Source organism: Amblyomma maculatum, chromosome 1 (genome assembly GCF_055883805.1).
Source record: "Amblyomma maculatum isolate TAMU_Amacu chromosome 1, ASM5588380v1, whole genome shotgun sequence".
Taxonomy (NCBI): Eukaryota; Metazoa; Arthropoda; class Arachnida; order Ixodida; family Ixodidae; genus Amblyomma; species Amblyomma maculatum.
Genome location: NC_139344.1, coordinates 189,589,237 through 189,611,044, shown reverse-complemented (window position 1 = coordinate 189,611,044; position 21,808 = coordinate 189,589,237). Strand labels below are relative to the sequence as shown.

General features: G+C 43.0%; 2 protein-coding genes across 4 annotated transcripts in view; one reads left to right on the top strand and one right to left on the bottom strand.

Moving 5' to 3' along the window:
* Positions 1-487: 487 nt before the first annotated feature.
* On the bottom strand, positions 488-4,817 carry LOC146205206 (CCAAT/enhancer-binding protein gamma-like). Its single transcript, XM_084589914.1, has 3 exons — positions 4,672-4,817; positions 4,064-4,186; positions 488-2,961 (listed from the first exon to the last, which is right to left on the bottom strand). Exon 3 carries the CDS (start codon positions 2,915-2,917, stop codon positions 2,471-2,473), a length of 447 nt encoding a protein of 148 aa, XP_084446040.1. The 5' UTR covers positions 2,918-2,961; positions 4,064-4,186; positions 4,672-4,817; the 3' UTR covers positions 488-2,470.
* Positions 4,818-5,161: 344 nt separating this feature from the next.
* Caper (RNA-binding protein 39-like protein Caper) overlaps positions 5,162-21,808 on the top strand; it is a 70,681-nt gene continuing 54,034 nt past the window's right edge. For 2 of the 3 annotated variants that reach the window (XM_084589913.1, XM_084589911.1), the window contains exons 1-4: positions 5,162-5,319; positions 9,614-9,672; positions 12,237-12,322; positions 16,532-16,720. In XM_084589913.1, the coding sequence (XP_084446039.1) occupies positions 9,622-9,672; positions 12,237-12,322; positions 16,532-16,720 (326 nt within the window). In that variant the 5' untranslated portion in view covers positions 5,162-5,319; positions 9,614-9,621. The remainder of the gene's footprint in view (positions 5,320-9,613; positions 9,673-12,236; positions 12,323-16,531; positions 16,721-21,808) is intronic. The other variant, XM_084589912.1, reaches the window with a different exon arrangement.

Below are 21,808 nucleotides of genomic sequence, written 5' to 3'. Positions count from 1 at the left end.
CATTTAGCTTGTATACATATACCCATACCGCATAGCAAGCTACGCGTTCTGTGATTACATAAACCAAAGCATCGAATGCCACTTCACGCGAAAAGAAAAAAAGAAACTTCCTCGTCGTTTTGTTAACTTTAGGTTCTCATCTCAACCCTTTAGATCACCGCACCATAAGTGTGTGCGCGCGCTCGCGCGGATAATACCATCTCCCAAGAATGTTCTGCTTCCAAACCGCGACTGAGGAATTGATAGACCCGCCAGCGTCGGGCGCATTTTTAAAAAAATCGTCTGCTTCTTAAATGGCCCATGGGAGCACCCACATACAGACTTGTACAGAAAATAAAACATCTTGCTCCCTCATTTTAAACTGAGCCTCGCTTATGCTGTGGAAGCAGCAATATCTGCATGCAGATAAGTAAACTGAGAATTATAAAATATAATATTCTCACGGTGGAGAACAGGTAAGAAGATGCATATGGAGACACAAGACAAATGGAGTTCTACATATACTTTAATAGGTACTTAAAGTGAATATTGCCAGCAGACACATGGAGTATAATTTCCCAGCAAGTCACACTGGTCAAATCCCCAGTCAAGACTGTGGTCATGTTTTGTTGGTATTTTAGCAAGACATGAAAAACAAGTCTTTAACACTTTGGCTACAGACTCCAAATGATTGAAAATGATTATATTGCAAGAAATAAATACAGCAGAACAGATGCAACCCTGCTAAAAATGGGCCTACCAGCGGCAACAGCATATGTTTGATGTTCCAAAGACCCCTGGCATCGACAAAAGCAAAAAATCTGACCCTTACAAATGTAAATTTTACATCAACGTGTGTGCCTCACTAAAAAGTCACAAAGGACCACTTGCCTTGACTAAAAAGTAAAATTACTATTAATCACGCTTGAGGAATGTGTATACACAAAAAGGCATGAAAGAATACTTCACTGCACCATTATGTGACAGAAGGTAAAAAGAAATGGACAATGGAATCGTATGTTGCATTTCAAAACTATACATAACAATTATTACTTCTGTGCCAAAGGGCAGCAGCATCAGGCAAGACAAAACATTTTGTTACAATTAGCAAGAAGAGGTAGAAAAATGTAAAATTGCACAATGAACTCAGTTACTTCAAGTTTCAATAGCTAAAAAGCTCACAACTAGCTTTGAATGACCATATGATATGCCACTTTGCATAGTTGCTAGCAAAGAAATCATTTCTTAGTGCAAATAAAATTCTGCACCTGCAATAACAAAGAACTCCTTGTATGGTGCTCATGAAAAGGCAAATCTTTACAGTCATTCGCAGAAAAGCAGACAATGCTTAAATCAACACTGTATTGTAAAAAACCACCCTACACAAGATGGCTGTCAATCTAACATTGAACTCAATCCTTGCATAGCTGGTATTAAAATGGGTAGAAAACACTTCACATTGTTAAATTTTGTTATTAATTTAATGCTGATCCACATAAAATTGCAACACAGACTGTAGCATTTTTATAACAATTTTCAAGATGCAGACATCATCTTGAAATATGTGGAACATGTGAATGGAAATTCTCACAGCACTATGTTGCACTTGTACAAGTCATATGCAATTAGTATGCACTATTGCAGGTTACGCTGCACCGAGTTGTCAGAAAGTCACATGCCAAAAAATTCACACTTGTTTAGGCATATAATGCACGTCACATGCTCAAAAATTTTTCTCCTTGTGATATCAAATGCCCATAAAGGGTTACCAGGACCAGACAAAGCCTACTTTGTAAAAATGGTATGGCAATTCTCACTGAGTGGTAAAAAAAAAAAAAAAATCTAAACTGGAAAAAGCTGCGCAAACACGGCTTGTGATGCACTGCCACCGTGGATTGCTTTATCATCATAATTATTATACCAAGTTTAAGGGAACATTCCCCAAACACACCGAGACATGACAAACTTTTAAAGGAACAAGGGTATAAAAGCACGCACATAAAGTTAGAGCTGAAGTTGCAAACAAGCAAAAACTTGTTGAAAGCAATAAATAGTAGAAACATGTCCCAACACACTAGCTGTACTGGAATACTCGAGAACAAACGACGAGAGCTTACAACTACAGCAGATCTTTAGCTTCTGCACCTATCGACAAGAAACAATGTATTGAAAGCATTATAATACAGGTGTCAGTATCTGGCTCCAGACATTTCTCTTCCAAGGAACTGAAGCAAGAATGGAATGGAAACATCTTTGCTAGGGCTGAAGCACAAAAACAAAAACGTAGCAGAGCACTGCTGAAACTAGGTATTCAGAATATAACAACTGTACCCACCAAAAGTGGCTTCACTGCGCATAACAGTATACGTGTAACGTCAAACACATAACTGGGCTGTATCACTCAGGCTGATGTGAAAGCGTCAACCAGAGCTAAAGGACATACCACTGTGACAGGCAGTGGAAAGATACAGGAGGCCGACAGCATAGGACACTAAGAGCCAACATTTTTGGAGGCAATACCTTTGCTCTCAGAGGCATCATCCTCATTAAGGAAGCTTAGGTCAACGCCATCCAGCCCTGTGCAATTGTTGCCACGGTTCCCACCTGTAGCCCCAGCATGAGCCAAGAAAAGGTCCTTGAGAAAGCTTAGCTCCTTGTTGAGGATCTTGATTTTGGCCACAAGTGCTTCATTCTCAGCTCGCAGCTGGGCAACCTTTTGCTGGGTTTCCTGGGCACGCTGCTTGGACTTGGTACGAGATTTTTTTACAGCCAGGTTGTTACGTGCACGGTGCATGCGATACTCCTCGCTGTCCTTGTCCATGAGCGCTGAGCGTTTTCCTCGGCCCATACTGCTGCTGCTGTCACTGCTATTGCCACTGGCTTGCTTGCGCGGTGCCATCAATGCTTCCCACCACTCGGGGTCCCTCTTACATGGCATGCGGCCCTGCGGCACTGCCTGCCTGGGCCGAAAGCGGGGCTTCCCTGGATAGGCAATGCACCAGACAGGTCACCAAACCACCCCTCACCAAACCACCTCAAGTCTTCGACTGTTACAGCAATCTTAAATAGTGTCAGATCTAATACAAAGCTTACTAACTACATGATTTCACCTGGAGCACTTAGAAGTACACCACCACATCACCACAGCAAAGCAAGATTCAATGGCCAACCCCATGCATGTTTGCAGCAAAGAACGCTGCAAACTGCACAAGTAAATGAAATGATTGAACAATGTGCACCATTTTGGAGATACTTTCTTATGCTTCACTGTTTTCTTACTACAGAGGAATGTCGGCAGCCCTGCACAACAGAAGATATGCGGACCTGATTCTTGTTCTAAGGATACTTAACTACCTCACAAAAACCTCGGCAATGAACATTTCTGGGATGTTAAGCAATGATAAAAACCAGCCATCACTTCGTAGACTGAAAGGTATGCAATACTCACAAAAATTGCATACAATAATGAGACGGATGCAGGATAAGGCAGACATACGGCACCAATTTCCTGGCACCTCTCGTTTTGCACATTATCAGCTCATTATCATTATTTTTTCGAGCTACAATTTTGCTCCAAGCTTGTACCTTCCATGCAGTCCTTTGTTTCAAACGAGATAATTAAAATGCACAGAGCAAGGCCAGCAGTAGAAATGGCTGTCTTTGCAAATAATTAAACGTTTAAGGTGCACTGGTGCATATATGCAAGTTGAAGCAGTAGCAAAGAATTGAACGATGAGAATATGTGCCCCAAAAATGCAACACGAAAACAATTTGCACAGCGCAAACAAAGTCCAAAATTGGTACGTAGGCGGCATTAATTTCACCTTACCTATTCATCTAATGCTGCATAAACGTAAACTGCCTTAACAGTCCATATTTCAGTGACACCTGCAGGAGGTCGTCAAACTTATTACTGACCATTCACCATTCAACCCATATGACTCCCTCTCCCTATTCCCCGAACGTTTTCAATCACAGAAGCACAAAAGAAATAAACACAAAACTTGACATCAGCAAAGAAATTTTTTGTGCAATTTGTGGCATGATTCTTTAACTACTGAACACATGTTAAAGCGTTTCTTACTTCGTTCTCAAAGCTCTGAAGCAGAATAGATGCACCGTCGACGAGCTCGGGCCACTGATCCTGCGGGCAGGCAGTGCGATAAATGCCCACTTCGCTAAACCGTCACAAGGTCTTCTGTTAAATCTGAAATACAGCATTCAATAAACACAATGCATACTGCAACACGTAGAAATCTTTATCCAGTATCTCTAAGTATCTATAAGAGATGAACATTCGGTGTTTTTGCCGCAAGGCTAGGGCTCGTAGGGTCGTTTGTTTACAACGTCCATGACATTCTCACAGGAAAAACACGCCACATCTGAAATCGAACGATAGCATAACACTGAGGCAGAATAGCAGTGGCTCATCTACAAATGCTAATGAATACTGCGCATGCGACAGATACTCATCAGACAAATATTATTAACGCAGTCCACTTCTGAAAACGATAGTCCTTCAATGCTATGACATTCCTGGGAGCATGATCTATGCTGTTTACATGAGGGCAATCACATCCGTTAAAGCAGCGCGGTTCACTTCAGCCAGAGAATGCAAAAAAAAATAATAATAATAATAATAATAATAATAACGCGTGCACCCAATACGTAAACCTGCTAAACATGACTTACACAAACACACGCTCAGCTACACACAAGGAGGGCTACCAAACACCTCTAACGGAATTGCATCACAAAACGACATCGAGAAGCAAGTGTGTTCAGCCGGGAAATAAGACACAATGGTGGCCGTTTTAGCCGTTTGTGGCAAAGCAGGCAAAGTCCAAACGAAAGCAGCGGTTTTGACCTAGTTAGACAGTTAATAATGATAATAATAATTATAATTTATTTTTCCTTTAATACAAGAAAAGGAGCAGCCGCTAAAATGCTGCTTCGAAGAGCAGTTTGACGGGGCGGCTGCCCCTGTCGTAATGGTCGTAATTGTCATAACTTAAAGCATTCTTGTAGTGAAATTGTCGTAATCTATCAAGTATTGATGAATTTTTAAAGCAATTATTTTACCTAGAAAATGTTTTGTACGCAAAGCATAACACAAAAGTTGACTTTTTTTTTTATCATTCGATTATTCGATTTCCAAAAGCCTCACTCATTCGTCGCTGGGGTCGTCTTTGTCGGCAGCCCTTTCCGACACAAATTGGCGCCCCGTCGATTTATTAGGCGACCGCCATTTTGTTTGCTTGGATGTACGTTGTGCATATCAACGTGTTTTGCACTTAACTACTATTCTGCCCATTTTCCTAGAACACTCATTTGTGGAAGGTATGAAAGAAAAATCCTCATTTAGCGGTTGTGTGCAAGTGTACTTTGTGTAGCGTCGTGCCTTGTAGTTAACTCGTTAGGTCATGACGTGATTTACGCAGTGACAAATTTGTGAATGCTATCGCATGTGCTGAGTAATATAGTAGAATTTATTGACATAATAGGCAAATTAAAGCTAGTAGCTTCTGTTTCAGGTATGTAGAGAATGTAGGTACGCAAAACGTTATGAAATGAAACTGCCTGATACAGTACCGCCCGTACAAGCGCATTGCTTTACGGATGCCTTGCTGGTATGAGACGCTTACCATTGTGCGGCGCTGGGGATCGAAAAACATCGGACGTGACATTTCTTATATTTTTGCAAATTGAGTAGAGGACCTAGATACGCAAGGCGTTATAAAATGCTGCTTGGAAACTGCCTGATACAGTACGGTCCGTACAGCCGGATTGCTTTACGGATGCCTTGGTATGCGACACCGACCTTTCTGCTGTGCTGGGAATTTGCTCTTAGTGTGCGTTTCTGTGACTGATAGAAAAATGTCGGGCGTGACGCTTCTTGTCATAATTTTTGCAAGTTTAGTTGTATGCGCTATTTTTGGATTTGAAGCACAATCCTTTAGGAAAGTAGCAGATACATGTTAGCTTGTGTGCAGTGCGATCACTGCTGGCGTGACGCACAAGGCTTTTGACCACTACTGGTGACGTGTGCAACGCTGGTTTTCGAAACCTCATTGCACGCTAGACAGTGCTTAATTGTGTAAAGTTTGACAATCTCCCCTATGCTAGCGAAAAAGCAGTCTAACGAGATTTTGGTCATTTATGAGCGTTGGCTGATTTTTCATTGGTGCCTCAGAGTACCTGCTGAAATATAATGAATGTACCCATAATCTTATTTATACAGCCTATAATTTAAGTGAAGTGCTTCTAGGAGATGCATATATTGCAAAGTAATTGCAGCTGCACTTCTTGAAGGCAATGTGTTTCGAACTGCAGCCAAGCATATAGGTTCAGCTGTATGATGCTGCCATTTTCCTGTTAGATGGTCAACTAGAAGTAGTATAAAGTGCTAAGCACACTTGTGAAACATTTCTTGTTGCAATGAATTATTGAATGTCATAGCATTGCGGGCTTTGTACTTGGACAGCTGCAATAATTGTGGGAGCACTAGCAGAGTTGTATTTGTGGATGTGCTGTAGGCAGTCAAAAAAATTAAGCCCAGTTATTAACTTGACTGGTAATGAAACACTGCTGTGGGTGAGATTACATAAAAAAGAAAGTTAAAAGGCATCATACTCTATCTAGCATGTGCATGAATATCCCATAATAGCAGGCCTTAATACATCATTCCTGTATGAGGGTTTTGTTACCCACTGAGGTGTGGGAGGAATTGATATAGTGATTTACTTGAACTCATATTTCATTGTAACTTCTGCCATTATAACTTTCTGCTTTCATTATTGCCATATACCTTCGCTGTGACTGGAAACGTGCACTTGCACTGCCATATGGCAACAACTAAATAGAATCAGATATAATATTGCGTTCAAGGAGCCTTCACTAATTGCATGCCTTCCATCTACTGCTTATAAGCCAGCAGGTAGCTCAAGGTGAGGTTGCTCTAAGAAAAAAAGATGTGTGGAAATGGAAATGTTGCATATTGTTTTTGCTTTGTCTGTGCACGCTGTTAAAAGCCTTTATTTGTATATGAAGTCGCACATGATCATCAAAATTCAGCAGCAAGACAAAAGCAAAACAGGCCCAGCTTTAGTGGGTAGAAGTCGTGTGACAGTGAGAACATTCCTAGCTTGTTTTCTGCACAAGTTGTATGACAGTCTCCAAGTCTTGCTTAGCAAACCTGTGATGCTAAACTCACACAGGGAAAAAAAAGAAGAAAGAAATGCTGTTGTTCTGTCATTCAGCTTTTGCGCACATCTCCATAGTCAATGTTATCAATTTTAAATCCGCCTTTCTCACAAGGCCGCTAAGAGCATGTGCACCTTTCCCTGTTGAAAACAAACCACCAGCCCCAGCTCCCCAGCTGCACATGCGCAATCAGCGCGCTGATTTCGGGGGGGGGGGTGCGTGCTTGTGCAATTAATAATATTCACGACAGCCATATGCGACAGATGGCGGTAGCTGTCAAGAACACATATCATTTTGCAAGGAGGCTGCGTCTTACAGGGACATTTTAAACTAGTAGCAGACGAATTTTCAGCCACTCCCAGAGAGCACCACATTTTGTGAAAAAGGCGGATTCTCTCCAAGTGCGTGTCTGCTTCTCCATATCCGTGCCAACCTTTTTCACTCACCACACTGTGGCTTCTTCTATATCGTTTAGTGCTTTTAAGCTGTCAACAAAAAATTCCCATTATCGACGTAAATGCACGAGTTTTAAGTTTTAAACACGGTATGGTTCTCTGTTTGCTTCAGACGTCCTCCACAAGAGGCGGCACCCCTCTGGGTTGTGAAAATCGCTGTTAGCCACTTCCTTCAACTTGCATTGCTGAAACTGCGTGCTCTGCTACATATATGCTCTGCTGGGAACATATGGGTCCCGCAACTAGGGAACCACCCCGTCTGGTGCCTTCGTGCACCACTGATTTATTTCGAGCCCAGTATATGTTGATTCATCATCTGCTACACAGAGGTGCCCATGCTGTCATACGAATATGTGATATGAGGTTGTGTCATCCTGAACTCTCATTTTAAATGAATGCACGAGTCATGGCACCCTTTATAAAACACGATTTTGAGCTAGTTAGTGTTTTCACTGCTCAGGGAACAAATGAATGCAGTCAAAAACGCTTTATTTTTGTGCACGACATCACAGTTAATGCCACTTAGTCATAAAAGGAGTGAGCACAGTTGCACGAATTATATCTGTGTGCTGTGGAGCTTATAATTATGCATAAATATAACATGGCGATTTGTGAATTGTTTTTGGAAATCAAGCACTTTCCAAATTGCCAAAAAAGGACTTCTTTCTGAAAACAAAAACTTTACCTGTTTTGGGGGAAAAGTTCCAGGCATGTACAGGTGCGGACATAATTAAACGGAGCACGCTTTGCCGTTCAAATTGAGATCGTGCCTTCTGCACCAGAGATAAGAGAGCAGTATTTGTCCTAATGAAAGGGCACTGGTGTCTACTACTGGTTCGCATATACTTACTGTCAGTTTCAATTATGCAAAGCATGAAAAATTAGAAGGAAATAGCATGCTCAGTTTACTTTTGTCTGCACCGGTACCTAATACATCATCTTATGTGAAAGAAAGCAGAAAAAAGAAAACGTTTAGTTACTTGTGATTTATATTAGTAAAGGAAACTGGCTGTCCCCTTTGTAAGCACCATATCATTGGAAGACAGGTGCCATGTGCAGGTTGAAGATAATTGTCTGGTTGTGTTTTAGACCTGTCATTTCTTTGAGCTTAATTTATTTGTTGTAAGCTAATTTTTGGAATAGAATCTTTTGGTTTGTCATATTGATCTTGAGAAGGCTTCAGGATTTGGAGCATAATTGTGCTTTTCAGTCACGTGTTTCAGTTTTTGTGTGCCATGTTCTTACACAATTTAAATGCCAGCTCACCAACGGCAGTACCTACCAGCTTGCTATTTCTCTCTCTCTCATAATAATGTGAGTCATTATATTGATATATATGCCCCATCTAAGCATAAAGACAGTACACTTGTGGTGAACATGCTAGGAGCTATTTTAGATTTGAAGTAACCCCAGGGAAAGTTTATATAGAGAGGTGATTGTTACCATGAGGTACAACTGATATAGAGCATAATTATGAATGAACCAATCTACGTGGTGTCTTAAACTTCTGTCAAAGCTGCCATTTTGTGTGTGTGTGTAAACGAGAGAGAGAGAGAGACCTGTGCTTATATCATGATGCCTGATGTGCAGTGGTTCCAGTGCTTGGTTGGTCATGCAACTTCTCAGTATCTTTTTTTTTTTCCAGTAGTATATTTATAAATGTGCGGTTCTCTCATTTCTTTGCAGGGGGTTGGCAAATAGTGTATTGTCTTTAGTAACACATCAAAGGCCATCCATTGCAGTGATGTGGATTGAAAAATGCAGCAGGGAGAAGTTTGGTATTCTTGTGATACATAAATTCAGTTCGTTACAAGTTTCCTTAAGGTCGCTAGGTTATGAATATTTTTTGCATACACTCCATTTTCATATCCAACAAAGATTGCATTTTAGTGGCATATGAATCTGAGGTTTTGCATGTATTTCAATTCTTTATATCTTTTTTTTTTTTTTTTTTTTTTTTTCCCTCTGTTCTCCAGGAGTTATCATGGCAGATGACCTTGACGTGGAGGCCTTGCTGGAAGCACCTTATCGAAAGGTGACCTCCTCTTTTCTTTCTTATTCTGTGATGTGTTCAGAAAAGCTACCATATGCTTGAATGCTGAAATTATTGCTGCCGGCTTATAGGTTTTGTTATTTGTATAGATAGTATGTGTGCTACTCATCCAGTATAACAGCATGAAGGTTTATAGCATTGTTGTTGAGAGCTGCAGTTTTTCTGTTTTAAAGGGGCCCCAAAACACCTTTTATCATAATTGCAACAACTTGTGTAAGATGCCTGGTGTGAAAGGTATTAAGCGAACTATAAAAGGTACATTATTGTAGTGAATGAAGAAATTTCCCTGAGCAGATCTCAGTGTCTTCCCTTCCTGCTATTATTACGGCCTTGAAGCTGTATGAGCACCTCCAGATGCTTGCACTGCTACTTCCTTTTTTTTGCACGTTTGCTATCTGATCACTGCTAGTTAGGCTGTCAACTTGCTGCACTTGGCTAACCAATTTTCTGTGCTGCTCTGTGTGTGCTGGCACCTGTTTGTAATAATGAACGAAGTTACCTTCCCAGGGTACCGTTTGAGGAGGAGGGTTGTAACAAAGTTTTGGAGCAAGATTGGTCCCTTACTGTGAAAAAGACATTTATTTTATGGGCATTGGCATTCACAAGGTGTTTCAGGGCCTCTTTAACACATGTGAAGTCTAAAGGTAGTTGATAATGATATTTGTTGTCATTATTGTCTAGCTTGCAGATTTTTTTGTGAGAGGTAATTATTCTTAATATGCTTGCTTTTTGAAATCGGTGCTGGGGCATCGCCTCTACATAATGTATCCACTTTGTGTCTTATAGACCCCCCACACTAGACACCAGCACTTCTTCCCTAGCTACCATTGGGACACTGCAAGAAGGTAGTAACCTCTGAAGGGCATCACTACTTGACCTGTTCTTTTTCTTTTTATTATGCTTTGCTGTAAGAGTATTTTATAGCTCTTTTAGAATAAGAGTGCTTAGCATGTTTTTGTTGCGTGAATTCAGTTAACATTATATGAAGTAGGCAGTAATAATAATGTCAGCAGTATTAATGAACTGTGCGTTCCTTGAGTGGGAAAGCACGAGCCTTGTCTGTATTCTTCCTGAACTTCTGCTATGCTACATTTTGTCATAGTTTGATGCAAGGATTATTTCCTTGTTCTCAGGCAGTGTGAGGCTTGTGGAACGCCAATTGCACAGCCGACTTCAGTGAGGGTCTCGCTTCTGAAATGGTGTACCATTCCTCTTGTCTCAGGGATGGCTGGGAAAAGATGGCTGCCGCCCCTCCCCCACGTTTGAAACTCTTCAGCGAAGCCATTTTCCTTGGAGGCTGATTTCTCGCAAAACAAAACGAAAGCATATGTGAACAAAGACACTCGCGACTTTTTCTCCTACGGAGATACTTCTTTTTCACTCTAGGTCAATCCAGGAAGATGTTTTTTTCTCTCCTGTGTAAGTGTGCTTGGATGTGTATTGATGAAAAGTGTGCCTGTGTGTGACGTGCTTGCAAGTTAGGCTTGTGCTACAAGTTCTTTGGTCATCGTGTGGGCATCTGCCGTTACAAGTCCAGTGATGCAGCGGTGCCCGAAAGTATGCTACTACATTGGTCAACTCTATGCAGCCAGAAGGGCACAAGTATGAACTTCATAACGTGTGTTGACAGCATCAAATTCAAGTATTTGACTAAGGATGTCTGTAAAATTTTGTTTTGGTTACAAGACCCCATTTTGAAATAAATGCGGTTTTAGTTACCCTCGGCGTGGTGAAAGTACTGGTGGCACTGTATTTTTTGTGCTGTACTGTGGCTGTTACTTGTATGAGCGTTAACCTTTCTTCAGAAGTGTGAGATTATTTGCAGAAACGAAAGTGAAGCCAAGCTGATTCATTGTGCCATTGTAGGCAGCTACATTTGTTTTCTTCAAGATGGGTAGCAAATGCTTATGTGTAGTATTAAACACCGCTGAAGATTCTGTGTTTGGAATGAATGTGTATGGACGAAGCATGGATGGCACGAATGGGTGTGACCCCATTCTCTTTGCAGGTACCCCAGGATTAAGTATCAGGTAACATTGAAATTGCAGTTTTTGTATTTTTTTTTTTTTTTTTCTCTTTTTGGAGCTGGTACTGCATTGTGTTTCATTCTTGAACATCTGATGCAGGGCTGAGCTGAGTGGTGACGCTGCAACTTGGTTACAGTCGGGAATTTTGGCTTGTAGTGCTCCTTGCTGACCTTGCCTCTTAGCCACTCTTGCCCTTGCCCGCTTTCTCACCATGTCATTAGGGAAGGGCTTGCTTACTTGTGGCCTGTGGAGGAAAGAAGGAAGACAGGCCTCGCAGTGTTCTGTTGGAGTCCCTCAGCTTTAGACTGGTGGTGGGGAGCTCCTTTTCTTTGCCCCCTTATAACATAGTTCTTGCTCATTTTGTGCTCTTCCCCCCTTTTTTGCCCTTATCCCTTCCCCTTCGCTGTTGAACACCATACACATCATCGGCCCTGACGAATCTACCTGTGGCCTGGCGGATACGGCGGGTGTCTTGGTGCTGCTTTTTTGATCCTCTCCGCGTTCAAAAAATCTCAACAGGAGGAGGTGAATGGTGCAGGGAGCCTTCAACAAGCAGGTTCTTCGCAGGAAGGAGCAAAGGGATTTTCAGACAAGGAGAGCAGGCAGTGAGTCCATTTTGACGGTGCTTTTTATCAGTGCCTTATTGTGTGCCAGCCAACTCTTTGTCTGTTGTGCACATTGTAAAAATAAAGCCTGTCAGCCAATTATCAGTAAGCCAGTAAATGAACTGTAGAATGGAGCTCTGTCCCTATTAAATTCTTATTGATTTCTTCTTAACTGGCTTTGTTGTCATAACAATTCGCAGTAAATGCGTGTTATTCTATTCCGTACCCTTGCACGGTGGTAAATGGTCACAGTAGCTGTTCAATTTTACCCCTTGCCAGTCACTTCTATAAAAAAAACATGCTATGGATGCCAGGAGTGAGTAGTTGCACAAATATCTGTGCTATGGAATGAACTTATAATTATGCACTAATATAACATGGCAATTTCATTGTTTTTGAAAGTAAAGCACTTACCATGTAAAATAAAAAGACTGGTTTTAGAAAACAAAAACTTGTCCACGTTTTGGAAAAAAGGTTGCGGCCATGTACTTAATGCATCACGTGTGAAGGCAAGCAAAAAAAACAAAAAAAAACAAGCAAACGATTTTATTAGGTATGATACATTTTGTTCGTAAAGGGAACTGGCTGTCCCCCTTTGTAAGCACCATGTCAATGGAAGACTGGCCACGTGCAGGTTTAAAATCATTGTTTCAGTGTGCTTTAGACATATTATTTCTGTGAGCTTAATTTATTTGTTGGAGGCTAATTTTTTCTATAGAATCCTTTGGTTTGTCGTATTTGTCTTGAGAAGGCTTCAGCTCTTGAAGCATAGTTGTGGTTTTCAGTCACAGTCACTTCTATGGACAAACATGGTATTGATGCATGTCTGGGATATAGGGGGTTTCACTTGACATCCGCAAGAGGTGCTGGCGGCTACTTGTCCCCCCCCGCCCCTTCCCCATGGCAATGGTCTTCGTAGCAAACGATGCACATGTGTGCTAGCGTGACTGTGATACGCTTTGTGTTTTGCTCTCGGCACAAATATGCGGCTCAGTCGATATACGTAAGATCTTCGTGGAGCAGAGATACGTCTATATCTTGAAAAGGTTCGGCTGTACGGTGACATAGACCCATACGACTACAACAGCTCTGAGCTGTCCGATGTAGTCGCGGGCACAACAGTGTTCAGTGATCTTACTGTGCACTTCCAACAATGCTTGTATTCAATATGGCGAACTTGACTGCAGGCGTGGGTTTCGGGCATGCGAATGACTGCAAAAATGACGTGCTAACCCACACAATGCTAGTGCTGCCTAGCAGCATGGTATCATTGAAACCCCTCTATATGGGTTACATGACTTGCACAGACATCACAGTGGCCATCAGAAAAACACCTGCATGTGTCTACAGTTAAGGAATATACCCGAGGTGACGATGTTGCCATTGTTGACTTATCGATGAAAATCTTGGGATCATATGTGTTGATATTCAAGCTCCTGGCAATGGTTCAATAATGTGCTTAGGCATTGCTTCAAAAATTTCGTTTCGGAAAAATATTTAATTTCTTGTCAATCGGAAAAATATTTAATTACTTGTCAATTGTACACACTAAGTGTAGGCTTAAGAGATGTCGTAGGAAGGATGTCCATGCCAGTGCTTAATGAAGCCAAAAAAGACCTATTATCAAAATTGAGTTGCGCCAAGATTTATTTTTCTCACACTTCAGCAGGGTTTTTAAAGACAGATCGTCAGAAATTTCGGAGGCACTTGAGTAAACCAAAAGGTGAACTTACAATAAAAGCAACACAATTATCACGGATGCTGCTGAAATAGCTGAGAATTTTAATCAGTTTTGTTATAGGGTGTTTTCAGAATGAGGTGAATATGAAACAAAAGCAGCGGCTGCACCAGAGGATGGCGAAATAATTTTTGAGGATGTCCTGGCAATGGTCTTGAAACTCTACACTAAAAAAATCTGTTGGACCCGATTGTCTTCTGAATGTATTTTCGAGGTAATATGCTAAACAAATAACAGGTTTTCTCACAGACATCATTAAGCTGTCATTAGCAGGTGGAGAAATTACTTCTGATTGGAAAATACCACTTGTGGTTCCCGTATGTAGAAAAGGTGATCGATTGTCAGCTTCAAATTATCGGCCTGTTTCCATAATGTGCAGTTGATGTAAAATGTTACGAGCATATTGTTGCCGGTTATCTGCGAAAGTTCCTGAATGATCATAATCTTTTATCTGATAATCGTTTCAGGTTTAGGCAGGGGCTATCCACAGTTAGACAGGCTATTTTATCTGTGCGCGAATTCGCACATGTGCTTGATATGTCTGGCAAACCCAGACTTGTTGTCAGCAAGGCATTTGATGATGAGGTGACACATGGCAAACCTCTGGTTAAGATGGAATGCATGGGTGTGCTATCATCCGATGGATTCAAGCCTACTTTAGAAACAGATAACAATGTTTAGAAATTAATAAGACCCCTGCACTGTTGCCCTAGGATAGTATCAGAAATACATGATGCATAAAGTGGTGGTGTTGTGCCACAATAAACTGGGACTAGCACAAAAGTAACCAGGCATGCCACTTATAATTTCACAGCAAAACAGTTATTTATAGGAACCTGTTGAGCCCCCGGCAGACGCGGTTTTTGACCACCACAATTTTCACAGCTGAACACGAACTGGTTTCCTTCCTTGGCTTAAGAGTCGCCAATTTTTTTTTCCTTTTTTTCTTTTTTTCTCGCCCCGGCAGACGCGGTTTTTGACCACCGCAATTTTCACAGCTGAACTCGAACTGGTTTCCACTGTCATTCCTAGTAGCTTTTTCAGTTGTGGACAGAGATGCTTGTTAACGTATATGGGCGCTTTTTCCGACAGGCCGACATCGATAGCAGATAGACGCATTTTCCGCGCCTTTTCCAACACTGCATCGCGTTTAGACCGGTTACCGCGTCTGCCGGGGCGAGAAAAAAAAGAAAAAAAGGAAAAAAAAAATTGGCGATTCTTAAGCCAAGGAAGGAAACCAGTTCGAGTTCAGCTGTGAAAATTGCGGTGGTCAAAAACCGCGTCTGCCGGGGCGAAAAAAACCGCGTCTGCCGGGTCGCCCGTGTGCTGTGCGATGTCAGCGCACGTAAAGAACCCCAGGTGGTAGGAATTTCCGGAGTCCTCCACTATGGCGTCTCTCATAGCCTGAGTCGCTTTGGGACGTTAAACCCCACAAACTAAACCAGAGAAATTGTTTAAAACCCACATTATATCACATCACATGGGCCTGTCAATTCTTTATTCCAATATCTTTATTAAATTTTTTTTGCCTGATCCCCATTAATATTTCTGGACTTGCTACGCAGACACTTTTTCATTACATTTTGAAAGTGCTTATTTTGCAAAGTTGTGTCGTGCTAAGCGCAAGTCCAAATAAGTGGTAACGAATCTTCTACGCACATTGGCACGAGCAAGTTGAACAGAAATTACACCCCTGAACTTATGTCGCACTTCTGGCAGCAATGGGGCAGCCGGAGATAGTGCCCTGTCCGTGCTCTCTGCCGTTGCCGATAGATAACTTTCAGTGGCGCTCCTATAGGCGGTGCTTGGGGCGTGTATATTTAGAGTCAATTTTCGATGTAGTGTGACGCCTATTTGAACATCATGCCTAAAAGTGCCTGTAAGGCGTTGTTTGTATTATCATGTTGCGATCCGTTTCAGCCGCTATGTGCGAACTTGAAACGCAGTTCTGTGCCTAACACGCGCAAGCTTGAGTGACGCCTATTTGCACATCATGCCTAAAAGTGCCTGTAAGGGGTTGTGTGTATTAACCTGTTCCGATTCGTTTTAGCCGCTATGTGCAAACTTGAATCGCAGTTCTACGCCTAACCCGCGCAAGCTGGATGACGCCGTTTTGCACATCATGCCTAAAGTTTCGGTAAACCAGAAGTGCTTCACAGCTTTGACATTTGCTTGACGTAAACCTTCTTTGGGTGATAAATAGAATGGGTCGCAACTTTTGGGCTACTCACTGAGTGTGGATCGAGGGTTTTGGAAGAGCGTTAGTGAATTGAACCCTTTGTTTGTCGTCTTCTCGGTCGGCCTGTATTTCTTGAGCTGATTATTTTCAAGACAATAGGAACTTCGAAGGTGCCTAAAAAAAGGCCAGCACGAATTTTTACTTTATACAAATTTATTCGAGTAACTACTGAGAGTTTGCTGTTTATGATTTGTTGACAATACATGAACCTTGATGTGCTCACTGGTGGCAGCAGTAGCAGCAAGAAGAGGCGCAGTCGGAGCCGTAGCCGGAGTCGGGGGCATGGACGTCACCGGAGTAGAAGTCGTGGCAGGGACAAGCATCGTTCCAGATCACGATCCCGGGAGCGAAGAAGACGGCATTCGCGCAGCCCTGGGCGTCGACGTGGACCGCCCTTGCCTCCAAGGCCTCCTCGAAGCAGGTCAGCTTCTGCCTTATACATCTACATTGTCCATGCACTCCTTTTCTGCTACAACATTCATGATGAACAACATTCCTGATTGGTGAATTTTAACGGCGAAAGGGTGGCTTGTGTGAAGAGCACCATTGCAAATCTGTTTTTGGTATGCACGAGGTAGAGCCAGGGAGACCCTTTTGTTTTTCCCCAAACATATCACCTCGGAGGAGTTGAGCACCAGGAACAAAGCTAGTACCCATGGCAAATTGCTTTAAAGATGGCAATGTAGCACTGCTGTAGAAAACATCTCAGTGAAAGCTGGCAGTCTGGTAGAATTAACTTTGGCTTAGTCGAGTAAAAACATTTTTTCTTCTCCTTGTTGCGTGGTCTACACACCAGTGCATAAGTGAATTTGGGCTTGCAGTGTTAAGGCATTTAGGGAGATAGCGGTTGCAGTTAAAAACAGTGAAATGAAAGCACAGTTATGCGAGTAGATTTTTTGAAGACATTTAGAGAGAGAGAGAGAGTGGTTGCAGTTAAAGATAGTGACATGAAAGCACAGCTATGTGAGTAGATTTTTTGAAGAAATTTAGGGGGAGAGAGAGAGAGAGTGGTTGCAGTTGAAAATAGTGAAATGAAAGCACATCTATGTGAGCAGATTCTTTGTTCACCTTGAAACAGAGTCCACACAGCAAGCCGGTGGCGTGTATGTGTGTGCCTTGCATTCGCCGCACTAATACCGTACAAATGCGTCTAAAGGTTGCACTTATTTTCCCAGATTCAAGGGCCAATTTTCGGGGTGCTGCCTATACACGTGACATATGAAAAAAAAAATATTCCTTTAAATACAAACAGACCAATCAGCGATTGTGCGACATTTATTCACCATTCAATCGTCACTAGCAGAGTCTTCAGACTCCAAGCTGGTGCTGCGCTCTGGTGCACGTTCACTCCACAGGTCGTAGTCTTCAGTCCTATCTAAACTGATTCAAATCCCAGTCACCTTGAAACTAAAGGATACAATATCCGTAGACACAGAGTTCTATACAGACAAAATCCAGCCAATCGCAGTCGCAAGCGGTGTCCTCTTGAGCTGCCCGGTTGGCGTCTCGTCGTGATGGCCGTTTGCCATCCATTCTGAGTACTGCCTTCGAAATTTAACCTTAAGGGGGGACATGGCTCTTAAAGCTATTTTTAATTTTAAAACTAGGTAGTCTAATTCAGTTTCTTGCACTGATTTCAAATATGTAACTATTTTTCCAATTGGCCAGAATTAGTTCAAAAGATAGATGAAATTAACTGTTCACAATTTGCAGAAACAATGAAAAACTAACCACACTAAAAAAAATTCATATTGACACTTTGCTAGGTACTAGAAAGCATAATGTATACAATGTTAGGAGCACTTTTTTGATAAAACAAATATTAGCGATGTTATAGCATTTCAAAGTCCACCATTCAAATGTGGGTGCCCTACTGTCTGACCTAGAGCAAAATTTAAAAATTTTTTAAACGTAACTTGCAAAATCTGCTCCTAAGATTGTGTGCTTTGCACTTTTAGCTACATGCCACAACAAAAACTATGGTTCTACCTCCATGCAGGCAGAGATATCGCTTCTGCAAATAAGCAAGAAGTCAAGAATCGGTGTTTTGAGAAAACGAGAAAGAAGAGATTGGCTCTCTTTTAATAAAAAATGTAGAGAAAATATTGCAATATTTTGCAATGTAAGTGACTAGAAGGCACCAGGGATGTAGTCAGACTGACTATGGCCACCCAAATGGTGTTTTTTGAAAGCATGCTGCATGTCCGCAGTGGTCTTGCCCTTGTTTGCAGATGCCACTGCTCGGCGGTGGTCTTTCTCTGCCATGTGCTTCATGCTTCTTGTTTTGTTGTGGAGGCCACGGTGCGAAATGTTCATGGTCGCAAAAACGTCATTGAGTGCCGTTTGTCGATTCCCGGTGGCTTGCATCGCGCGCGCAGCAAGGACGTTCACAACGAACGGGTTGCACTTCTCTTTTCCGTTCACACGGGGCGAGCTCCACGCCGACGCAACATACCGCAGCACGCGCACTCGATAGTAATCTTTATGCACCGCGAGATATAAAACCTGGTGAATTAACGGAATAATAGCTACAGATTCTGAAAATGTCAGTTAAAAAAAAAAATGATTTTTTCACAATTTTTCCGTCTCAAAGAGCTGTGTCCCCCCTTAAAACGCCGATTGATGCTGATGTCCAGGGGTTGCCGCATGCAGGTGAGGCCGCCCGAAATAACGACCATGCCTGTGCGGATCATTTTAACTCTTTCCCTACCGCGACCATTGAGCATCGTTAGCCCGCTAACTATGAATTCGCGAGCCGATTTTGAACCTTTCCGCGCCGCTCACGGACATGCTATGCCATCTAGAATATAGTCGGATAACTGAAGTTTCGATTTTGATGCTGTTTATATTTTTCACGCGAGGCGGCTATTTTTGAACGTGCTCCGAACATGCGGCAGCGTCGGATTTGCACGCGAGAATCGCGCCATCCGCGCAGTCGCAAATTTGACGACTGCGTGGTCTACGATCGATTTTATCAATTACCGAAGTAGTAGTGACTCTGAAGATGCTGCCAGTTAGCATCTGATTTCAGTTCCGATTCCGATGACGACGAAAAGTGGCCCGGAACACCGGCGGCCGCACTCCGGACGCACTAACGATGACTTCACGCGCGAATTTTGAAATTTTCTGCGTCTTTCACGGGCATGATGCGCTATCTAGCGTGTAGTCGGATAACTGAAGATTCGATTTCGATGCTGTTTATATTTTTCACGCGAGGCGGCTATTTTTGGACGCGCTCCGAACGGGCGTCGGAGTCGCACGCGAGAGAGGCGCCACCCGCACGCGAGAGCGGCGCGCGCTTCGAAACGTCGCAAATTTGACGACTCCGCGCGGTCTACGATCAATTTTATTGATTTCCGAAGTAGTAGTGACTCTGAAGATGCTGCTAATTAGCATCAGATATCAGTTACGACCCCGTTGACGACGAAAATTGGCCCGGAACCCCGGCGGCCGCACTCCGGACGCACTAACGATGACGTCGCGCGCGAATTTTGAATTTTCCGCGTCGCTCGCGGGCACGATGCGCCATCTAGCTCGTAGGCGGATAAATGAAGCTTCGGTTTCGTTGTTGTTTAATTTGTTTACCTCGAGGCGGCTATTTTTGAACGCGCTCCGAACACACGGCCGCGTCGGAGTCACGCGCGAGAATGGCAGCACGGGCATCGACGACGCGCGCTTCGAAACGTCGTAAATCTGACGACTCCGCGCTGACTGCGACGGATTTTATCGACGATACAAGTAGCAGTGACTCTGAAGATGCAGAGCTCGCAAGGGTCGCCCGTTGCACCATCTTGCAAGGGTTGCACCATCTTTTGGACACACTTCTCGTGCAAGTCAAATTTTCTGCCCGCCGCATGCTTGCCCGTTGTACTGGAATGGCAGCGCTCGACAGCAATTCTCGAAAAAAAAGCAAAGAGCATACAAGAGCCGCAACTATGGCATGAGACTACGCCAACCACGCTAGTGCCTTTGATAGTCGGCAAAACAAAGCCGGTCGGCGAGGGCTGGCGATACCGATGCCGATATGGATTGCGGAAGCTCGCAGCAGAAGGAATAGGATGATGATGATGACCCTCGACTTCGGTGGCCATCCATGGGCGGCATCTGGAAGCTCCTGCGCACGTACATCTTGAATGATATACCCGCGTAGGTTATGAAAAGTTTGGATGTGGCCCTTACATGTTTTTTTTTTTTTTTTTTTTTTAATATTTGCTTTGGGAAATAAGGGGTGCAGCTTTTACACACGGTTATACTAGCTTTACGACCAAAACTGCTGTTTGAGCGCAAATGTGTCATTGCCAGCAGGTGGATGTCATGACAAAGTGAATGCTTTCATGATAAATGTATCGTAAAAACCCGCGTAAAATTCGAACCCACTTATAATACGAGGTATAATTTCAGAATAGCAACAACGGGGTGGGGATTCATCTGAGTATAATGTGAGCCAGGAAAAGATGCAAATGTATTCAATTGCACTAGAGGGTTGTGACCGCTTGCATCAGCTCAGCGTTAACTGCTTGGCTGCGCTGCTGCAGTTGTCATCATCGCCGTCGCTCTCAGACTCCGAAAGCACTTGGAGAATAATTTCTGTATCTGTGAACCCGGCGCACAGTTCTAACTCATGGTCCACGTCTGTGAACTCTGAAAGCGAGACGGCCAATGGAATTTCGACACCAGCAGTGCGAAGGTCGTGAATGAGCTGCTCACTGCCTGACAGCTGCTCGACGACGCTCTCCTCGTCCAAGGCAGCCGACTCGTCGTTTAGCACAAATCCCGCATGGTGGAAGCAATTGCGCAGCGTTGTGGGTGCTACAGACTTCCACGCATCGGCGAGCGTACTAAGTGCTCCAAGCAAATCGACAGAGTAGGTTTTCCCATTGTCGAGGCGCACCACCACCACCAACCACTGGATCACACTTCGTTGAGTGTCTTTTTGCTGCCGCGTTGCACGAAAAAAAAAAAAAAAAAAAACCTATAAAATTCGGAAACAGCTTCTGGAAGAACTGAATCCGATTCAATTAAATGCGAGCCACGGTAGCGATTGTACAGCTCTCGCATCAGCACGACCATGGCTAGGCCTACTGGCTACACTCTGCAACAAACGTGAAACACACGGCAAACACACAGAGGAACAGGCAGTCGAAGCGATCATGCTAAAAGAAAAAAAAAAAGTACTTCGGCGGCGAGCAGCGACGTTGTCCTGGAAACGGAAGCTGCTAGGCAAATAATATAGCCTCGATCCAGCGTCAGTTTGGCTGAGGAGTGGCACGCAAGGCCGGCACTGGTTTCGAGGCTATCGAAGGAAAAAGTAAACAAAAAAGATGTCGGCGACACCGCTCAAATTGTGTGGCAGTCAAATAGCCCTCCTTATAGTGTCCGAAATTTTGTGCAGCGTAATATATTTGACTTTATAAGGTGTGACCTGGGGCCGGGAAAAAGTCTGAATAATCAAGCATGTCAGAAAAATTGGGTGTCAGAAAAATCTGTTGTCGACTGTAGTGCCGCCAGC

Excerpts from the sequence above, each read along its gene's own strand:
- LOC146205206 (XM_084589914.1), bottom strand. The coding sequence starts at position 2,917 with ATGCCATGTAAGAGGGACCCCGAGTGGTGGGAAGCATTGATGGCACCG.